The sequence below is a fragment of the Papio anubis genome, chromosome 1, assembly GCF_008728515.1.
Source record: "Papio anubis isolate 15944 chromosome 1, Panubis1.0, whole genome shotgun sequence".
NCBI classification, from domain to species: Eukaryota; Metazoa; Chordata; class Mammalia; order Primates; family Cercopithecidae; genus Papio; species Papio anubis.
In genome coordinates, this window is record NC_044976.1 from 76,322,692 (window position 1) to 76,344,168 (window position 21,477).

Here is a 21,477-nt window from a genome sequence, read left to right on the forward strand (position 1 = left end):
AGGTTGGAGTGTAGTGGTGTGATCTCAGCTCACTGCAACCTTACAACCTCTACCTCCCAGGTTCAAGTGATTCTTCTGCCTCAGCCTCCCAAGTAGCTGGGATTACAGGCATGTGCCACCATACCTGGCTAATTTTTGTATTTTTAGTAGAGATGGGGTTTCGCCATGATAGCCAGACTGGTCTCGAACCTCAAGTGATCTGCCCACATCAGCCTCCGAAAGTGCTGGGATTACAGGTGTGAGCCACCGCACCTGGCCCCCAGTTTACTTCTTAGGAATTTTTTTGAATAGAGAATAGAGAATACTAATAGTAGGTATATGTGGGTCCTATTTGTTTTGACAGTAGTACAGACATTTAAAACGGTTTAATATCTAAAGAATTTTCATTCTAAGTTATTTTTAAAAAGCTGTTTAGTTTTTCTTAGCCTCAAGAAGACTTTGCCTTTTAGCATAACATATATTCCTTAAAATATGAGGGAAAATGTTACTTAGAGAATATATACTGTGAGATACTGTCATCTCTTCATACCTTTTTTTTTTTGCATCTGGCCTAATGGACATATTTATACATTATAAATATTGCTGATGCTGAAACTTCTTATCTCTTGGCTCTTTGGATAAGGCTGAAAGGGTATAATTTGGTGCTTAATAATGTGCCTGGGTTTAAATTTTATCATTTAGTTGTGGGATTTGGGGTAGGTTCCTGCTAATTTAATCTCTGTTTCTTCGTCTGTAAAATGTGGATTATTTATTTATTTCTTTGTTTGAGAGAGAGAATCTCACTGTCTCCTAAGCTGGAGTGCAGTGGTACGATCTTGGCTCACTGCAATCTCCACCTCCTGGGTTAAAGTAATTCTTCTGCCTCAGCCTCCCAAGTAGCTGGGATTACAGGCATGCGTCACCACACCTGGCTGATTTTTATATTTTTAGTAGAGGTGGGGCTTCGCCATGCTGGCCAGGCTGGTCTCCAACTCCTGACCTCAAGTGATCCGCCTGCCTTGGCCTCCCAAAGTGCTGGGATTACAGGTGTGAGCCATTGCACCCGGCAAAATTTGAATAATAGTACTTACTTTATGAGCTTTTGTAAGGATTAAATAAATCAAATGAAAGCATTAGCACAGCACTGGCTGCATGTGAAATACCAAAACCAAAGCCTTGAGAGTTACTTCTAGAATTATAGAGTAGACATTCAAAAGTCTCCTCCACAAAGCAAAAAATGTCAAAAACAAAATTTTCAGAATAGTGAAAATGGATGAAAGACTTGCAAAAATTCGGAGAACACTGAATCAAGTAAAATGGCTGAATCTCCATAAGAGCAGTGAGTTCTGTGGATTTTTAATTTGCTCTCTTTCTTTTTAATAAAAAAATTTTTGGGGTGTGAGAGCAGAGTACAAGCTGTAGTGTCAGGATTCATGGCAGGACAAGCATTTGGAAGTTTCTTCCACCCTGACCAAGTATTGGTTGAAAGGTGTGCTGTAGAAACTACAACCAAAGGAGGCATTATGGTCAGGCACTGTGAAATTTAAAAATGAGCGGGAGGATCACTTGAGCCTGGGAAGTCAAGGCTGCAATGAACCATGATTGTGCCACTGCACTACTGCCTGGGTGACCTGACAAAAACAGAAAAACCTACACACACACACACAACGGAGGCATTATGCTTCCAGAAAAATCTCAAGGAAAAGTATTGCAAGCAGCAGTAATAGCTGTTGCTGTTGGATCAGGCTCTAAAGGAAAGACTGGAGAGATTCAACCAGTTAGTGTGAAAGTTGGGGATGAAGTTTTTTTCCTAGAATATGGAGGTGTCAGGATTATTTCTTACTTTGTTTTATTTTTCCATAAGTTATTGGGATACAGGTAATATGTGGTTACATAAGTTCTTTAGTGGTGATTTGTGAGACTTTGGTTCACCTATCACCTGAGCAGTATATACTGCACCATTACTGCACCATATTTGTAGTCTTTTATCCCTCACCCCCCTCCCACCATTCCCCAAAGTCCATTGTATCATTCTTTTGCCTTTGCGTCCTCATAGCTTAGCTCCCACGTATCAGTGAGAACATATGATGTTTGGTTTTCCATTCCTGAGTTACTTCACTTAGAATAATAGTCTCCAGTCTCATCCCGGTCACTGCAGATGCTGTTAATTCATTCCTTTTTATGGCTGCACAGTATTCCTTCATCTATACATACCACAGTTTCTTTATCCACTTGTCAATCGATGGGCATTTGGGTTGGTTCTACAATTTTGATTCACAATTTTGCAATTGTGAACTGTGTTGCTATAAACATGCATGTGCAAGTACCTTTTTTGAATAATGACTTCTTTTCCTCTAGGTAGATACCCAGTAATGGGATTGCTGGATCAAATGGTAGTTCTACTTTTAGTTCTTTAAGGAATCTCCACACTGTTTTCCATAGTGGCTGTACTAGTTTACATTCCCACCAGCAGTGTAGAAGTGTTCCCTGATCACCGCATCCACACCAACATCTACTGTTTTTTTTATTTTTTGATTATGGCCGTTCTTGCAGGAGTAAAGTAGGTATTGCATTGTGGTTTTGATTTGCATTTCCCTGATCATTAGTGATGTTGAGCATTTTTTTCATATGTTCATTGGCCATTTGTATATCTTCTTTTGAGAATTGTCTATTCATGTCCTTAGCCCACTTTTTGATGGAATTGTTTTTTTCTGATTTGAGTTCATTGTAGATTCTAGATATTAGTCCTTTGTCAGATGTAGAGATTGTGAAAATTTTCTCCCACTCTGTGGGTTGTCTGTTTACTTTGTCAACTGTTCCTTTTGCCATGCAAAAGCTCTTTTGTTTAATTAGGTCCTAGCTATTTCTTTGTTTTTATTGCATTTGCTTTTGGGTTCTAGGTCATGAAATCCTTGCCTAAGCCAATGTCTGGAAGGGTTTTTCCAATGTTACCTTCTAGAATTTTTGTAGTTTCAGGTCTTAGGTTTAAGTCCTTAATCCATCTTGAGTTGATTTTTGTATAAGGTGAGAGATGAGGATCCAGTTTCATTCTCCTACATGTGGCTAGCCAATTATCCCAGCACTGTTTGTTGAAAAGGGTGTCCTTTCCCCATTTTGTGTTTTTGTTTGTTTTGTCAAAGATCAGTTGGCTGAACTGTTTGGGTTTATTTATGTGTTCTCTCTTTTCTGTTCCATTGGTCTATGTGCCTATTTTTATACCAGTACCACACTGTTTTGGTGACTGTGGCCTTATAGTATAGTTTGAAATCAGGTTGTGTGATGCCTCCAGTATTCTTTTTGCTTAGTCTTGCTTTGGCTGTGCAGGCTCTTTTTTGGTTTCATATGAATTTTAGAAGTGTTTTTTCTAATTCTGTGAAGAATGATGGTGGTATTCTGATGGGGATTGCATTGAATTTGTAGATTGCTTTTGGCAGTATGGTCATTTTCACAATATAGATTCTACCCATCCTTGAGCATGGGATGTGTTTCCATTTGTTTGGGTTGTCTGTGATTTCTTTCAGCAGTGTTTTGTAGTTTTCCTTGTAGAGGTCTTTCGACTCCTTGGTTAAGTATATTCCTAATTATTTTATTTTTGTTTTGTAGCTGTTGTAAAAGAGGTTGAGTTCTTGATTTGATTCTCTGCTTGGTCGCTTGTTGGTATATAGAAGAGCTACTGATTTGTGTACATTAATCTTGTATCTGGAAACTGCTGAATTCTTTTATCAGTTCTAGGAGCTTTCTAGAGTTGTCTTAGGGTTTTCAAGGTAAACGATCATATTGTCAGCAAACAGTGACAGTTTAACTTTGTCTTTACTGATTTGGATGCCCTTTATTTCTTTCTCTTGTCCGATTGCTCTGGCTAGAACTTCCAGTTCTGTGTTGAAGAGGAGTGGTGAGAGTGGGCATCCTTGTCTTGTTCCCATTCTCAGAGGGAATGCTTTCAACTTTTCCTCATTCTGTATTATGTTGGCTGTGGGTTTGTCATAGATGGCTTTCATTACATTAAGGTATGTCCCTTGTATGCCAATTTTGCTGAGAGTTCTAATCATAAAGGGATGCTGGATTTTGTCAAATGCTTTTTCTGCATCTATTGAGGTGATCATGTGATTTTTGTTTTTAATTCTGTTTATGTGGTGTGTCACATTTATTGACTTCTGTATGTTAAGCCATCCCTGCATTCCTGACATGAAACCCACTTGATCATAGTGGATTATCTTTTTGATATGTTGTTGGATTCAATTAGCTAGTATTTTGTTAAGGATTTTAGCATCTATGTTCATCAAGGATATCGGTCTGTAGTTTTGTTTTTTGGTTACGTCCTTTTCTGGTTTTGGTATTAGGGTGATGCTGAATTAGGGAGGGTTCCCTCTTTCTCTATCCTGGGGAATAGTGTCAAAAGGATTGGTACCGATTCTTCTTTGAATGTCTGGTAGAATTCTCCTGTGAATCCGTCTGGTCCTGCACTTTTTTTTTTTTTTTTTTTTTTTGAGACGGAGTCTCGCTCTGTAGCCCAGGCTGGAGTGCAGTGGCCAGATCTCAGCTCACTGCAAGCTCCGCCTCCCGGGTTCACGCCATTCTCCTGCCTCAGCCTCCCGAGTAGCTGGGACTACAGGCGCTGCCACCTCGCCCGGCTATTTTTTGTATTTCTTAGTAGAGATGGGGTTTCACCGTGTTAGCCAGGATGGTCTCGATCTCCTGACCTCGTGATCCGCCCATCTCGGCCTCCCAAAGTGCTGGGATTACAGGCTTGAGCCACTGCGCCCGGCCCCTGCACTTTTTTTTTTATCAGTAATTTTTAAATTACCATTTCAGTCTTGCTGCTTGTTATTGGTCTGATCAAGGTATCTAATTCTTAAGATTTAAGATAGGAAGATTATATTTTTCCAGGAATTTATAATCTCTTCTGGGTTTTTTAGTTTATGTGCATAAAGGTGTTCATAGTAACCTTGAATGATCTTTTGTATTTCCGTGGTGTCAGTTGTAATATCTCCTGTTTCTTTTCTTAGTGAGGTTATTGGGGTTTTCTCTCTTCTTTTCTTGGTTAATCTTGCTAAAGGTCTATCAATTTTATTTGTGTTTTCAAAGGGCCAGCTTTTTGTTTCAGTTATCTTTTGTATTGGTTTTTTGGTTTCAATTTTATTTATAAAATTGAAAATTGGTTTATTTTAATAACTGATCTTGGTTATTTCCTTTCTTCTTCTGGGTTTGGGTTTGGTTTGTTCTTGTTTCTCTAGTTGCTTGAGGTATGACCTTAGATTGTCTGTTTGTGCTCTTTCAGACTTTTTGATGTAGACATTTAGGCCTATGAACTTTCCTCTTAGCACCGCCTTAGCTGCCTTAGCTGCATATTCGGAGGTTTTGATACTTTGTGTCATTTTTGTCATTCAGTTGGAAGAATTTTTAAATTTCCATCATGATTTTGTTTTTGACCCAGTGCTTATTCAGAAGCAGGTTATTTGATTTCTATGTATTTGCATAGTTTTGAAGGTCCCCTTTAGGTTGATTTCCAGTTTTCCACTGTGGTCTGAGAGAGTGCTTGATATAATTTCAGTTTTAGTGTCCGAAAATGTCAGATTGCACCATTGGGAGTTATACCTGATGTAAATAGCCGAGTTGATGGGTGCAAGCACACCAACAAGGGCACAAGTATACATATGTAAAAACCTACGTTATGCTATGCCTCTAACACAATATAATATTAATAAATAAATTTAAAAAAATTACAGATAATTTTCTAGAGTTCAGTAGAGTATATTTTTAGTGATGGTGTGCAGACAATAACACATCAATATGTAGATTATGAACATTAATAGAGAAATATCTTTTGTACTGTTACTAGTTTGAGATGGCCAGTTTTCTCTCTCTCCTACTACTTTTAGAGTGTGGAAATAAGGAATTAAATCGGCTTTTTATGAGGAATCCTTGGACACAGCTCTAAATATTACCAATATTACAAGAGCGGCTCAAATTTTTGGTAGAATAATCTATTATTAAATTGTATATTATAATAAATGTTACTCTTTTGTAAATGCAAGAAATGTCAGGTACTATTACATTCATCGTGCTCTTTGTTGCCTGTGTACTTTGGTTTTTTTGTTTTTGCTTTGTAACTTGTATTTATTTATTTATTTATTTATTTATTTAGTCTTGGAGTTTCACGCTTGTTGCCCAGGCTGGTCTTGAACTCCTGACCTCAGGTGATCCGCCTGCTCCAGCCTCCCAAAGTGCTGGGAAGTGCTGGGATTACGGGCATGAGTCACCGCACCTGGCCCCCCCTAATTTTTTAAATTAGAGGATGTGGTGGGTGCATACCTGTAGCCCCAGCTACTTGGGAGGCAGAGGCAAGAGGATCACTTGAGCCCAGGAGTTTGAGGCTGCAGAGTTATGATAGTGCCACTGCACTACAGCTTGGGTGACAGAGCGAGATCCTGTCTCTTCCAAACAAAACGCTCTAGAAGTTTTCTGGGTTTTTTTTTTTTTTGCTTAGCTGGCTACCCTATAGTGTTTCCAATTGTTTTTTAATGAGCTGTCAGAAGATTGGAATTTCATTTGTAGAGTTCTGCTAGCCAAAAGCACGACTGTCTTTCAGTTATGCAAAAGTTAATCAAAGCTACATACAAGGAAATATTTCTTAGAATAGCAACATTGAGCTTATTTTGTTGTTTTTGTACTAAGTTTTGCTTCATTATAATCATAGGTTATAATACTTGTAAGTACTCTGTGGATGATGAAATTCTCCTCTTTTTAAAAAATGCTTCCTCGGTTGTTCTTATTGGTGAACTATAAGATATAGTATTGCTGATCAGACACGGTGGCTCACGCCTGAATCCCAGCACTTTGGGAGGCTGAGGCAGGCGGATCGCTTGAGGCCAGTTCAAGACCAGCCTGGCCAACATGGCAAAACCCCATCTCTACTAAAATATAAAAATTAGATGGATGTGGTGGCGTGCACCTGTAATCCCAACTACTCTGGAGGCTGAGGCAGGATTGAACCTGGGAGGTGGAGGCTGCAGTGAGCCAAGATCCTGCCACTGTACTCCAGCCTGGGTGACAGAGTGAGACCCTGTCTCAAAAAAAAAAGAGATATAATTTTGCTTTTCTGTATGTTCTGTGGATTTAAGTAATTGGATTCAGAATGAACTAGCTTGTTAAAAGTTTTACTCTTTTTAACAACTGAATTTTGAAATAAAATGAATTCAGATTTTATTAGCTATAAAATCCTATTAAATGGCTTTTATGGTTTAATCAAATTTATTGTATTGATGTTAGCAAAATCCTATTTTCTTTCTTTTATAGTTTATCTTATATCAGTGTATTCTGCTTTTTGGTTTTCTGGGTTTTTGTTTTGTTTTGTTGTTTTTGAGACAGGGTCTGGCTTTGCCAACGAGCCTGGAATACAGTGATACAATCACAGCTCACTGCAACTTCAACCTCCTGTACTCAAGTGATACCCCCACCTCAACCTCCTGGATAGCTAGGACCACAGGTGCTTGTCTCCACACCTGACTACTTTTTAAAAATTTTTGTAGAGACAGGGTCTTACCATGTTACCCAGGCTGGTTTCAAACTCCTGGGTTCAAGTGATCCTCCCAAAAAGTATTGCAATTACAGGCATGAGCCACTACACCTAGCACCTGTATTCTGTTCTAACCCACTGTGCTCTTAGCTTGCAGAACACAGAGAAGTACGGCATACCTACAGCCTGGAGTCCCTTTGTCACTGCCCATTTTACGAGGAAGCCATGCATTTAGTTGAAGAAGGAAAAATTTACTCCAGAGTACTGAGGTACCATTTCAGTTTTGTTTATGTTTATGAAGGATATTAAGGTGTTTGTGTGGTACTTATTAAAAATGCTTATGAGAATAGGAGAAAATATGTTTTTAGGTCCAAGTAAAGAAAAAATTGTTTTTACATGTTCTGTCAGTATTGAAAAAACATGTTTTATATTAAGGTCCTGAGGTTAAGCCTTGTTTGAATCCAAATTTATAGTAGGCTTGATCTTGAATGTAGTTTAACAATTGTCTCCCCTGTTTATTACATAGAACTGAAATGTTGGAGTGCCTAGGAGACAGTGATTTTCTTGCCAAACTTCACTGTATTCGACAGGCTTTTCAGGTATTTTTTTAACATTAAGTGACTTCACCCAGCCACTCATCCCTACCCTCATGCTGTAGAGTCCAGTGCAAATAAACAGGACAGCTCTTTGCTCTTGATTATCCCTGTTCCTAATGACAAATATAAAGTCCACTAAACTTATTTTTCCTCCCCACTACTTGCCTTCATTTGTTTCCATATTTCATTATCCTCTCCCACGACTTCCCAGGCCCACCACACTTTGTCAAAACAGGATATTTTGATACTTCAGGAGTGTAAAAATAGCTGCTTAAAATAAAAACCCTCTTTCTTATTATTAATTAGTATGTATTTGAGATTTGAGTCCATTATAAAATTGATTTTCTAAAAAGAAAGTAAAAATATATTTGTTTTCTTATGTTTTGGGGCTATAGGAAATTTATTTGAGACTTTGTAATATTATGTTGAACAGAATTTAAATTCAAATTTAACTCCCTTTAATCTTTTGGCTATAGATAGTTTCAAGAGTTCTTTTTATTTTAGGAAATGAGGACTTTCTCTGTGAGCTGCCTGTTGAAATAGCACCACATGCGGTGCATTCACTGTTTTAGGATGATTTGTGCTATTAAGTTGAATGTCCATTCACATTCATTATAGGTCTCTTTTTTCTTTGGGGATGAATATTTTTTCAGGTAATTCTTTCAGAGTCAGCCAACAGGATATTCCTCGCTGAGAGTGGAAGGAAAATTTTATCAGCTTTAATTGTGAAAGCACGTAAGGTAAACTTGTTCTTTTGGCAAGTTTTTACCATTTACAAAAGTTGTTTTTACCCTTTGAACTGAATGTTAAGACGTTACATTTTTGATAGAAGAAAAAGTTTTTGTGGATAGTTGCAAAGTTTCCCATTTTAAAAATGAATAACCCAAAGGGCATTAAGTTATGCTCGGGTTGAACTATCTGTAAAGTCCACACTGTTTCAACCAAGTTGTTTCTCATAAATTATTTCCAATTTGCCATAAAGTCTGTAAATGTCATGGTGAGAATTATCATTAGAGCTGCTGCGATAGCCATCACTATTGTTATTACTAATGCCTCCTCTTTTATTCCCTCAATCCTGTTCAGGAAGAGGGTTACAGGAAATAGTGTAGGTCTCAGTACAATATAAATTGAACTGCCTCATCTTCATGTAGTAGAATGAGGCAGAAGCAATGACAAGAACTTCATTCAGACTGTAAGGAACCACCTTACTTTATGCAAGGTTTGTCCAGATGATGAGAAAACAAAACAGGCCTTCCTTGAGCCATTTGCACACCTAGCTTTCAGACTCAATCCCTTTGAACTTTAATTCTTTCATTTATATAATAGAATTACATTTATATTACTTCATTTCAGAGGGTTTTTAGGATGATTAAATAAATTATAAATGGGAAAGTAACTTAAAGAATAAAGTGTTAAGAAGCATAAAATGCTAAGTATATGTAAGATGATACTATTAATACGTGCGATTCCCAATGTAAGTCTTGTGTTGCTTTCTTGGCCTTCTCATGACAGATAAACTCAGTGATTTGAACTAGGGTTCCTCCAAAAGAAGCAGAACTGCAACAAAAGCCTCACATAATGTCTGCTATAACCAGATTTTCATTTTAAGGACAGACCAAAATAGGCATACATATTTGAGTAATAAATAGTTTGCTTGTGACATTTTACTGACATTCTTTATCTTGGCTTCTGCAAAATGTTGCAACAGCAAAGTAGTAAACCAGATAAATGTGGCATACCTTTAAAATGTATTTTAGTTCAGTTACCTAGTAGAATTAAGATCCACCAGACTTTCTTGAAGAGTAACTTTCTTTGTAGCTTGTTATAAAGTTGAGTTTAGGATTAAAATGTGTTTTCTTCTTCAGAATCCAAAGAAGTTTGAAGATGTTTTTGATGAAATGATCTATTTTTTAGAGCAGACCGATCACTGGGGTAGTACTGAAATGGAACTTGCTGCTAGAGGGGTAAGTTCAAGTTTTTTGTGATATTTATTTTTCTTAGTTATTTGCATGTAATTTTACATGAGTTGAGACTACTGTTTCATTGTCCTTGTTAAATACAGTAAAGCCACTTGTATGGTTGTGGGACATCTTTTTTTCTGACAAAGTCATAAACCACACTCCTTATACATTGGGGCAGTAGTTGTAAATTGTTTTCTAACAAGCCTTTTTTGCTGTTGTTGGCTCCTTGCTTCCTTCCCTCCTGTCCTCCTTCCCTTGTTCCCTCTCTCCCTTCTCTCCAAAAGTCACTGGCAGACCCCTAGCAGGGCAGGAATGGTGGCCTATGCAAGGACAGCTTTGGGTGGTACAACAGCAGCAGCTCAGTAGGGCTGGGGAATTGACTGTATACGCAGGACTGAACAAATAAGTATACTGAGAAAAATCAGAGCCAGCTTTTCCCTGTGAGAGAAGGGAGGTATAAAATGCTGGGATTGGAATTGGAGCTGTCAGTGTGAGTTCACAGTTTAGAATATATATGTAGATACAGATATAGAAATAAATATAGGTCCGGATGTGGTGGCTCATCCCTGTAATCCCAGCACTTTGGGAGGCTGAGGCGGGCGGATCAGCTGAGGTCAGGAGTTCGAGACCAACCTAGCCAACATGGCAAAACCTCGTCTCTACTGAAAATACAAAAATTAGCTGGGCGTAGTGGCTCACGCCTGTAATCCCAACTACTCAGGAGGCTAAGGAATGAGAATTGCTTGAACCTGGGAGGTGGAGGTGGCAGTGAGCTGAGATCATGCCTCTGTACTCCAGCCTGGGTGACAGAAGGAGACTCTGTCTCAAAAAAATATATAGATATAGGTATCGGCCAGCCATGGTGGCTCACTCCTGTAATCCCAGCACTTTGGGAAGCTGAGGCGGGCGGATTGTGAGGTCAGGAGTTTAAGACTAGCCTGACCAACATGGTGAAACCTGTCTCTACTAAAAATACAAAAATTAGCCAGGCATTGGGTGCATGCTTGTAATCCTAGCACTTTGGGAAGCCGAGGCAGGTAGATCACTTGAGGCCAGGAGTTTGAGATCAGCCAGGCCGACGTGGTGAAACCATGTCTCCACTAAAAATACAAAAATTAGCCAGGCATGGTGGTGCATACCTGTAATCCCAGCTACTCAGGAGGCTGAGGCAAGAGAATCACTTGAATCCAGGAGGTGGGAGCTGCAGTAAGCCAAGATCGTGCCAGTGCACTCCAGTCTGGGTGGCGGAGCAAGACTCTGTCTCAGAAGCTAAAGAAAAAAAAAAAATGAGTTTACAAGGAGCTGAAAGGCCTTCTAGGCAGAGAAAACAGTGAGTACAGCAAATACATGAAGACTTAATCTTTCCTCTTCTAGTGTTCCTTTATTCAGGAAATGGAATCAGCATCCATATACTTCTGCAGGCCAGCAACCTGAGACTCATCCTTCACCTCTCCCTGATCCTCACCCACTTTATCATATTCATCTCTAAGTTTGTCAGTTTTAACTCATAAATGTCTTTCAGTTTCTTCAACTTTCCTCTCTTCCTGTCACCCCTCTTGGCTTAAGTACCTGTTGTCTTTTCTCTAGGCTACGTCAGTAGTCTTTATATTTCCTGATTCCCTGCTCACTCTTTTCCTCCCTGCATTTATTCTTTCCCCTCTCTGTTTCATTCCCCACATTTCTGCCAAAATGATACAGCACAATATACTTTTTCCTTTATTGTGCTTCACACAGTTCATAATTGGATATTTGCAGGATTATTTTGTTGCTGTTTTCCCCATTATACTCTAGGCATCTAATTTGCTTACTCTAGAAGTCTGAGCACCTGGTACAGTATGCAGTATGCAGAGTGTGTATGAAGGAATGAAAGAGCAAGATGTTCATGATCTGGTGGGGAAGACAGGCACATATACCAGTAACTAAATAACAAGGTAGAATGAGCATCCTGGATGTTATAATAGAAGCATGAACAAAGGACTCCTAGAATAGAGGGGAGGAGAGATTATTTTCACTTGAGATCTAGGAAGGAGCAGCGATAATGTGAATCGTAATTTTTAGTGGTGAGCTTTCATATTTGTCTCTCCTTATATTTTTTAGTTTTGAATAAGCTGATTAAAAAAAAAACCCTGCTGTTATAAAACCATAAAGCCCTGGCTCAGATTTTATTTCAGCTCTATGTAATAATAATTTTTGTTTCAACTCATAATTTAATGCAGGTGAAAAATCTAAATTTTTATGATGTTGTTCTGGATTTTATATTAATGGATTCCTTTGAAGATTTGGAAAACCCACCCACATCCATACAGAATGTAGTAAATAATCGATGGCTAAACTCATCCTTCAAAGAAACAGTAAGTGGTGGTTTACTTTTCTCAGCCTTTTAAGTTTGATTAAAAAGTGTGGCACATATACACCTTGGAATACTATGCAGCCATAAAAAAGGATGTGTTCATGTCCTTTGTAGGGACATGGATGCAGCTGGAAACCATCATTCTCAGCAAATTATCGCAAGAACAGAAAACCAAACACCGCATGTTCTCACTCACAGATGGACATTGAACAATGAGATCACTTGGACACAGGAAGGGGAACATCACACACCAGGGCCTGTTGAGCGGTGGAGGAAGTGGGGAGGGATAGCATTAGGAGATATACCTAATGTAAATGATGAGTTAATGGGTGCAGCACACCAACATGGCACATATATACATATGTAACAAAGTTGCACGTTGTACACATGTGCCCTAGAACATAAAGTATAAAAAAAAAAAAAGGAAAAAAAAGTGGTCAGCCAGGCGTGGTGGCTCACGCCTATAATCTCAGCACTTTGGGAGGCTGAGGCAGGTGGATCATTTGAGCTCAGGAGTTTGAGACCAGCCTGGGCAACATGGTGACACCTCGTCTCTACAAAATAAAATACAAAAATTTGCCAGGTGCAGTGGTGCATGCCTCTAGTTTCAGTTACTCAGGAGGCTGAGGTGGGAGGTTCACTTGAGCCTTGGAGGCGGAGGTTGCAGTGAACCAAGATCACTCCTTTGCACTTCAGCCTAGGCGATGGGAGTGAAACCCTGTCTCAAAAAAAAAAAAAAAAGAAGAATACTTTATTATTACACACAGAATATTTATTTGTGGATGTGAATTCTATATACACATATTTTCACTTTTTTCCCTTAAGGAACAGAACTTTAAAACTCTGAAAATGGAATCTTCTTTGTTCCAGAGTACAGTCTTTTTCCTTTAGTGGCTTTGTGTTTAATTTTTTTAATATTATTTTACTTTTTTTTTTTGACCTTACAACATACAACTTTGCTCATGATTTAAAAATTTAAATAATGAAGTACCTTTGCATTAATATTTTCAAACAATGTGAGGACCCTGACTAGTTTTTTTTGTTTGTTTGTTTGTTTGTTTTGAGACAAAAGTCTCGCTCTGTCGCCAGGCTAGAGTGCAGTGGCGTGATCTCTGCTTACTTCAACCTCCGTCTCCCGGGTTCAAGCAATTCTCCTGCCTCAGCCTCCCGAGTGTCTGGGTCTACAGGCGTGCGCTACCATGCCCAGCTAATTTTGTTTTGCATTTTTAGTAGAGATGGGGTTTCACCATCTTGGCCAGGATGGTCTCTATCTCTTGACCTCGTGATCCACCCGCCTCAGCCTCCCAAAGTGCTGGGATTACAGGTGTGAGCCACCACGCCCGACCGACTAGTTCTTATTAGTAATGAATGTATTGAACATTTTAGACCCATAAACTTGGAACCTTTTTTTTTTTTCTGAGACGTAGTCTTGCTCTGTCGCCCAGGCTGGTGTGCAGTGGCGTGATCTTGGCTCACTGCAAGCCCCGCTTCCCGGGTTCATGCCATTCTTCTGCCTCAGCTTCCTGAGTAGCTGGGACTACAGGCACCCTCCACCATGCCCGGCTAATTTTTTGTATTTTTAGTAGAGACGGGGTTTCACCATGCTAGCCAGGATGGTCTCCATCTCCTGACCTCGTGATCCACCTGCCTCAGCCTCCCAAAGTGCTGGGATTACAAGCGTGAGCCACCACACCAGGCTGAACTTCTAATAAAAATGGAAATGTTTATATTGCTGTATATGAATCTTTCTTTTCTCTGCATGTATTTAGGCCGTGGCTTCAAGTTGTTGGTCGGTGCTGAAACAGAAAAGACAACAGATGAAGGTAAAATTCATTAAGACCTGAATTCCTTTGTTAAATCATTTAAGGATTCTGTCAAAGAAGCTTCTGAGTCACTTCTCTGGTGGGAATTGGCAGCTGTAGGAGGGGTAGGAGGGACTGTCCCTCAGGCTAGATGAGTGACTTACTGGTGGTGGGTTGGCTTCTTTTTTGAAGGCCTTCTTTCTCATCCTTAATATTTGATGTAGTTTCATATAGCAGTTATTGAGGCGTGCGTGGTATTTCAGCTAACTGGGAGAGGGGTTTAAAGTTGGAAACAGCTCTGATAAGTTTTAGGTTTTTGTTTTTTCTCTTAATGATATTATTATTATTATTATTTATTTATTTATTTTTTTTTTAAGACAGTCTGTTTCTGTCACCCTGGCTGGAGTGCAGTGGTGTGATCCTGGCTTACTGCAACCTTCACCTTTCAAGTGATTCTCCTGCCTCAGCCTCCCGAGTAGCTGGGACTATAGGCGCCCGCCACCCCACCCAGCTAATTTTTGTATTTTTAGTAGAGACCAGGTTTCACCATGTTGGCCAGGCTGGTCTCAAACTTCTGACCTCAAGTGATCTGCCTGCCTCAGCCTCCCAAAGTGCTGGGATTACAGGCGTGAGCCACTGCACCTGGCCAGTATTTTTTACAGTTCTTTAATATAGTGGATTCCACTTAATTTAATCCAATTAAGAAATAAACATTTGATTCTAATAGCTGCTTTATTCAATTTGGAGCCCCTACAAATAAAAAGTCTTAGAGTTTATATCCTGCCTCCATGCCTCACACCCTGTAACCTGTCTTACCTGCTAAGCATTGTTTTTCTCATACACTCCTAGTAGTAAAGGGCAAGGACTCTCAAGTGAGACTGTTGGGTTCAAATGCCACATACTAGCTATGTGACCTTAGGCAAGTTGCTTACCCTCTCTATGCCTCAGTTTCCTCATCTCTAAGAATAGTAATAGTATCTACCTCATAGTGTTTTGTTTTGTTTTGTTTTAGAGATAGGGTCTTGCTCTGTCATTCAGGCTGGAGTGCAGTGGCATGATCATAGCTCACTGCAGCCTCTTAACTCCTGGGCTTAAGCAATCTTCCTGCCTCATCCTCCCTGAGTTGCTACGACTACAGGTGCACAGCACCATGCCTGGCTGATTTTTTATTTTTATTTTTTACAGATGGGGTCTTGCTATGTTGCCCAGGCTGGCCTTTAACTCCTGGCCTCAAGTGATCTTCCAGTCTCGGCCTCCCAAAGTATTGGGATTACAGGCGTGAGCCACTGTGCCTAGCCCTCATAGGGTTTTTGAAGATTCAATATGAAGTGCTTAGAACAGTGCTTGGCATAGTGCAGTAAACAAGTATTGACAATTACAACATTATTATTTGCCCAAGGATATACAGTATTTTATCACATCCATATTTTCCAATCTTATAACTTTGAGACAGTATTGCCAGTTGCAGTGATTTTAAAGTATGGTCCTCACAGCATCTTCAGAATGTGCTGTTAGAAATGATTCTGGAGCCCCATATTTGGATAATTCTTATTTAAAATGATTCCAGAGACCCATATTTTAAGCAAGTTTCCTTAATGATGATGATGAACTCTAACGTTAGGACTAGGAACAGACTTGTAGATGTGGGTTTGATTCTCACACTAACTAGCATGATTACAGTAAGTTACTGACCATCAACTGACCCTCAGTTTTCCCATGTGCAAAACGGTGTTAATGCCTACTTAATAGGACTGTGGTAAGGATGAAAGCAATATCAACCAGCTTAATTTAAACATTAAACATTTAAAGAGTTTAGTAAGTGGTAGTTATAATAATAATGATATTATTAACATGTCTAACTTTATTTTTCTACTTCTTAGAATAAATATTGTACTTTTTTTTTCTTTTTGAGACAGAGTCACTCTGTCGCCCAGGCTGGAGTGCAATGGCACGATCTCAGCTCGCTACAACCTCCACCTTCCAGGTTCAAGCGATTCTTCTGCCTCAGCCTCTCAAGTAGCTGGGATTACAGGCGCCCGCCACCATGCCTGGTTAATTTGTATATTTTTGATAGAGACGGGGTTTCATCATGTTGGCCAGGCAAGTCTCAAACTCCCGACCTCAAGTCATCCACCTGCCTTGGCCTCCCAAAGTGCTGGGATTTCAGGCCTGAGCCAGTGTGCCCGACCTAAGTCTACTTTCTATATCCATAGATACCTATATGTCTCACCTCTTGGGAACTATCTCCTATACCTGAAATGCCAAATTCCCTCTGTACTAAAATAAATCTTACCCATCATTGAGCTCAGCTCACATAATTCCTTGCTAAAGTTTATCTAGTCTGCTTCAGCCCACACTAAGTTCCCACTTCTCTGACCTCATAATACACTTCAAGTCTGTATGGTATTTAGAACTTTACTATATGTAGAACATAACTTTTTGGCCCTCACTAACTAGCTGTGTGTGAATTAGCGCAGTTTATTTAACCCCTCTCCAATATCACTTTTCACATGTTTAAAATGATGTTAACGTGACATACTTTTGAAGGAATGTTTTAGTAAATTAAATAGAAACTAGCACATTTTCTAGAATATAGTGGGTACTCATTAAATGGTAACTGCTGCTATCTTATATTTTAAAAATGAGGTTTAGGCCCGGCACAGTGGCTCTTGCATGTAATCCTAGCACTTTGGGAGGCCAGAGTGGGTGGATCACCTGAAGTCAGAGTTCGAGACCAGCCTGGCCAACATGGCGAAACCCCGTCTCTACTAAAAATACAAAAATTAGCTGGGCATGGTGGTGCACGCTTGTAATCCCAGCTACTCAGGAGGCTGAGGAAGGAGAATTGCTTGAACCTGGGAGGCAGAGGTTGCAGTGAGCCAAGATGGTGCCACTGCACTCTAGCCTGGGTGACAGAGTGAGACTCCATCTCAGAAAAAAAAAAGAAAAGAAAATGAGGTTTAGAAGATTGTCTTGGAGACTGTAAAATAGAAAATAACCCCCCCAGGAGACAGAATCTTAAGGCGTAGTTTTCTCTCGTCAGTGCTGTATAACAAATCCCACAGTGTGTTACTTAACAAGGGAAATTCAAAAAGTTATAAACTTAGAGTTTCCTAAAACACAGCTATATGAAGTGATACTTCACAGGAAGAGGCAATTACACAATTAAATACTTAAATGATATAGGGTTCCTTAATTAAAAGTTAGGATTCTAGTAAGAGTAGCTTAATCATTTTACTAGTTGTTGTTGTTGTTGTTGTTTGTCAGTTAATATAATTAAGTGATTGAGTTGGGCTTTTAATAGCTAAAACTATGATAGTCTTATCATAAAACTTATACAACTAAGGAACACTGTAGCATTCTTGTTGTTGCCTGGTTGCAAAGCTGATATGATTGCCTTTTTTTTTTTTTGAGACAGAGTCTTACTTTGTCACCCAGGCTGGAGTACAGTGGTATTATCTTGGCTCACTGCACCCTCCAACTCCTGGGCTCAAATGATCCTCCCACCTCAGCCTCCTAAGTAGCTGGGACTATAGGTACACACCACCACTCACGCCTGGCTAACTTTTGTATTTTTTGCAAAGACAAGATTTCACCATGTTGTCCAGGCTGGTCTCGAACTCCTAGGGTCAAGGGATCCACCTGCCTTGGCCTCCCAAAAGTGTTGAGATTATAGGCATGAGCCACCATGCCTGGCTGGATGGCTTTTTTATGAAGCATTTTTATGATGTAAAAACAACTTTTAAGGGCGGGATATGGCAGCTCATGCCTGTAATCCCAGCACTTTGGGAGGCCAAGTAGGGAGGATTGCTTGAGCCCAGGAGTTCAAGACCAGCCTGAGCAACATAGTGAGACCTATTTCTACTAAAAACAGAAAAAATTAGCCAGGAGGGGTGGCATGCACGTGTGGTTCCAGCTACCTGGGATTTTTTTTTTTTTTTTTTTGAGACAGAGTCTGGCTCTGTCGCCCAGGCTGGGGTGCAGTGGCCGGATCTCAGCTCACTGCAAGCTCCGCCTCCCGGGTTTACGCCATTCTCCTGCCTCAGCCTCCCGAGTAGCTGGGACTACAGGCGCCCGCCACCTCGCCTGGCTAGCTTTTTGTATTTTTTTAGTAGAGACGGGGTTTCACCGTGTTAGTCAGGATGGTCTCAATCTCCTGACCTCGTGATCTGCCCGTCTCGGCCTCCCAAAGTGCTGGGATTACAGGCTTGAGCCACCACGCCCGGCCGCTACCTGGGATTTTGAGGTGGGAGGATCGCTCAAGCTTGGGAAGGTGAGGCTGCAGTGAGCCATGACTGCACCAGTGCGCTTCACCCTGGGCTACAGAGTGAGACCCTGTCTCAAAAAAACAAACAACAAAGAAAGAAATGTGTCTCAGCACATATTAAACTATTGACTAGGATATGAAAACTATAAACTAGTTTACATAAAACACTCTATGACTCTAAAGGTTTCTTGTAACCTTATTAACTTTCTTAATAGCATGGCTGATGATTGACTCTTGGTTTGCCCTCAAAAACAGTAGTCATGAGCCTTGCACTGTAGTGTGCACCTGTAGTCCCCACTGCTCAGGAAGCTAAAGCAGGGGGATTGCGTGAGACCAGGAGTTTGAGGTGTTGCTAGACTCTGGTCTAAAAAGCAAATTTTCTTAAACTCCCACTGGTCATATAATGAATATCAACTTCAGTTTCTGTACTAGAGAAAGCAAATAACAAGAAGGTAGAAATAACTTGATTCTCCTTTACTTCCCAACAGATCCCAGATGGATTTTTTGCCCATTTTTATGCCATTTGTGAACACATCAGTCCTGTCCTAGCCTGGGGCTTTTTGGGTCCTAGAAATTCTCTCTATGATTTATGTTGCTTTTTTAAGGTATGTTCAGTCATTGAGTAATTTTCTCTTTTTTTTCTAAATCAAAGAGGAGATACAGTTTTATTCTGTTTTGCTTTTGTAGAAGAACAACTGTTATTTAAGAGTAAATTTATAAAAGTCACCTAAATTCAGCATTTAAATGCCAGTATTAACTATTTTTGGCATTTTATAATACCACTATTATTATAATGGACCAGTATTTTATAGATTTGGTGCTTTATTGTGGAGTAGGCTCAGCATATCCATTCACCTTATCAGTTCCCTAATGCAGGGGATACCCAAGCTTGAGCAACACAGTGAGACCTGTTTCTACTAAAAATAGAAAAAATTAGCCGGGAGGGGTGGCATGCACGTGTGGTTCCAGCTACCTGGGATTTTGAGGTGGGAGGATCGCTCAAGCTTGGGAAGGTGAGGCTGCAGTGAGCCATGACTGTATGAATTTGAAAGTCTGGATGTTTTACTGTACCATTCTTTTTTTTAAATTATGTTTATGTGTTGTCAAGGTAATATTTTTATAAATGGTTTAGAAAATGTTTATTTTACTCTCATTCAGAACACATTGGTTTTTGTAGTTTACTTGACCACCCAAATGTAAGGTATGTGTTTTAGGGATTGGGAATTAAGTCTGTCATCAGTGAGCATTCTGACTTGGGGCAAATCATTCTTTGCTGTTCCTTTTCTTTATCTATAAAATGAGGGGACCTAACAGGTTGATTGCTAATGACCCTTTCAGATATAAAATCTAGTGAATCAGCCGGGCGCGGTGGCTCACGCCTGTAATCCCAGCACTTTGGGAGGCCGAGGCGGGCGGATCCCAAGGTCAGGAGATGGAGACCATCCTGGCTAACACAGTGAAACCCCGTCTCTACTAAAAATACAAAAAATTAGCGGGGCGTGGTGGTGGGTGCCTGTAGTCCCAGCTACTCGGGAAGCTGAGGCAGGAGAATGGCGTGAACCCGGGAGGCGGAGCTTGCAGTGAGCCGAGATCGCGCCACTGCACTCCAGCCTGGGTGACAGAGCGAGATTCCATCTCAAAAAAAAAAAAAAAAATCTAGTGAATCAGTGAAGTGTGTCTTCTTAGTACTTCTTAATAACGTTTGGAAGATATGTTATTAAGAAAGAAGACAAATTAAATATTCCTGTTTTTCACTCTTTGAAATTACTTTTTTTTCTATTATGGTGACATAACAGCTGAGACTTAATACTTATTAGTAGGCAGTTTGCTTACAGTGAGTTTCAGTGTATATAATAACTTACTGAAATGAAATATCCTTCAGGATCTACCACTGATTTGAGACCTGAAATGTTCTTTGTTTTTCATGTGCCTTAAGGGTTTTTCTTGTACAAAAAAAGCACATTTAAAATTATAATGTATTATTTTATTATTATTTATTTAAAACTATTACTAGAATAGTTTATTTTTCTGTCTTAGAGTAGAGGCAATGCTCAAAGGTCACATTGAAGGAAAAGGACTATAACCCCTTACATTTAAACAGTGCTTTAGAGTTTACAAGCACTTCTTATAGATTATCTTTTTAAAATGTTTCCCCACCTCTTCATGGTATCACATAGGTTATCTTTTTTGATCATCATGTCATCCCTGAGTAGTAAGTAGGATGGGTGGTATTAGCCCTATTTCACAGAAAAAGACAATGAGCCCCAAAAAAGGAAAGGTTAAATCACTTGTGCAAGGTCCCTTTTCTAATGAGGTATGAAACTAGCACTGGAAGTCAGGTCTTCTGATTCCTGATTCAATGCTCATTATAATATTAGAAGCTTTTTCAATGTAACATAACTTTGGTCTAATAAATGCCAATTTGTTTTATGTTCATTTTCCAGAATCAAGTTCTTTTATTTCTCAAAGACATTTTTGACTTTGAGAAGGTGCGTTATTCAAGTACAGAAACTTTAGCTGAAGACCTCATGCAGTTACTCATTCGCCGCACTGAGCTTTTAATGGCCTATCTTGAAGCAGATGCCCTGAGGCATACGAGTAGTTGTCTAAGTAGTCATGGTCATGTTATGTCCACTGGGCTACTGGAAGCCAAAGTACAATAAGTACCATAAGAATCATGCAATTTGAGTGTGCTATGAAATATTTTAAGGTAACTATTGATTTTGTAACATATATTACAGAATCAACAGAATTGGTGCATGTGGATTCAGGAGGAAAAAAAATCTAGTAAAAAATGAGCAACTATACTGTATTTATACAGAAGTTCTGTCATTGAATTCCTGTGTAGTGTAGTCATAGTGGCTTTTTGCACTTATTAGGTAATAATCAAAGTTGTGAAATGTATCTTTTACAGAAATATTGCTTGAATTGAAGCCAATATTTGGGAGTTAATTGGTTTGTCTTCTTGAAGCTGTCATTCTCAAAAGCTCTGTTTTTATGTTTTGC

The 21,477-nt window shown here is 39.6% G+C and overlaps 1 protein-coding gene across 6 annotated transcripts in view; it reads left to right on the plus strand.

Annotated features, from left to right (window-relative positions):
• MIGA1 (mitoguardin 1) overlaps window positions 1–21,266 on the plus strand; it is a 95,272-nt gene extending 74,006 nt beyond the window's left edge. For 4 of the 6 annotated variants that reach the window (XM_009211344.3, XM_009211336.3, XM_009211338.4 and 1 more), the window contains exons 9-16: window positions 7,646–7,764; window positions 8,022–8,094; window positions 8,745–8,831; window positions 9,957–10,055; window positions 12,269–12,403; window positions 14,172–14,225; window positions 18,960–19,076; window positions 20,916–21,266. In XM_009211344.3, the coding sequence (XP_009209608.2) occupies window positions 7,646–7,764; window positions 8,022–8,094; window positions 8,745–8,831; window positions 9,957–10,055; window positions 12,269–12,403; window positions 14,172–14,225; window positions 18,960–19,076; window positions 20,916–21,134 (903 nt within the window). In that variant the 3' untranslated portion in view covers window positions 21,135–21,266. The remainder of the gene's footprint in view (window positions 1–7,645; window positions 7,765–8,021; window positions 8,095–8,744; window positions 8,832–9,956; window positions 10,056–12,268; window positions 12,404–14,171; window positions 14,226–18,959; window positions 19,077–20,915) is intronic. The other 2 variants (XM_021943205.2, XM_009211347.3) reach the window with 2 other exon arrangements.
• The last annotated feature ends 211 nt before the right edge of the window (window positions 21,267–21,477 follow it).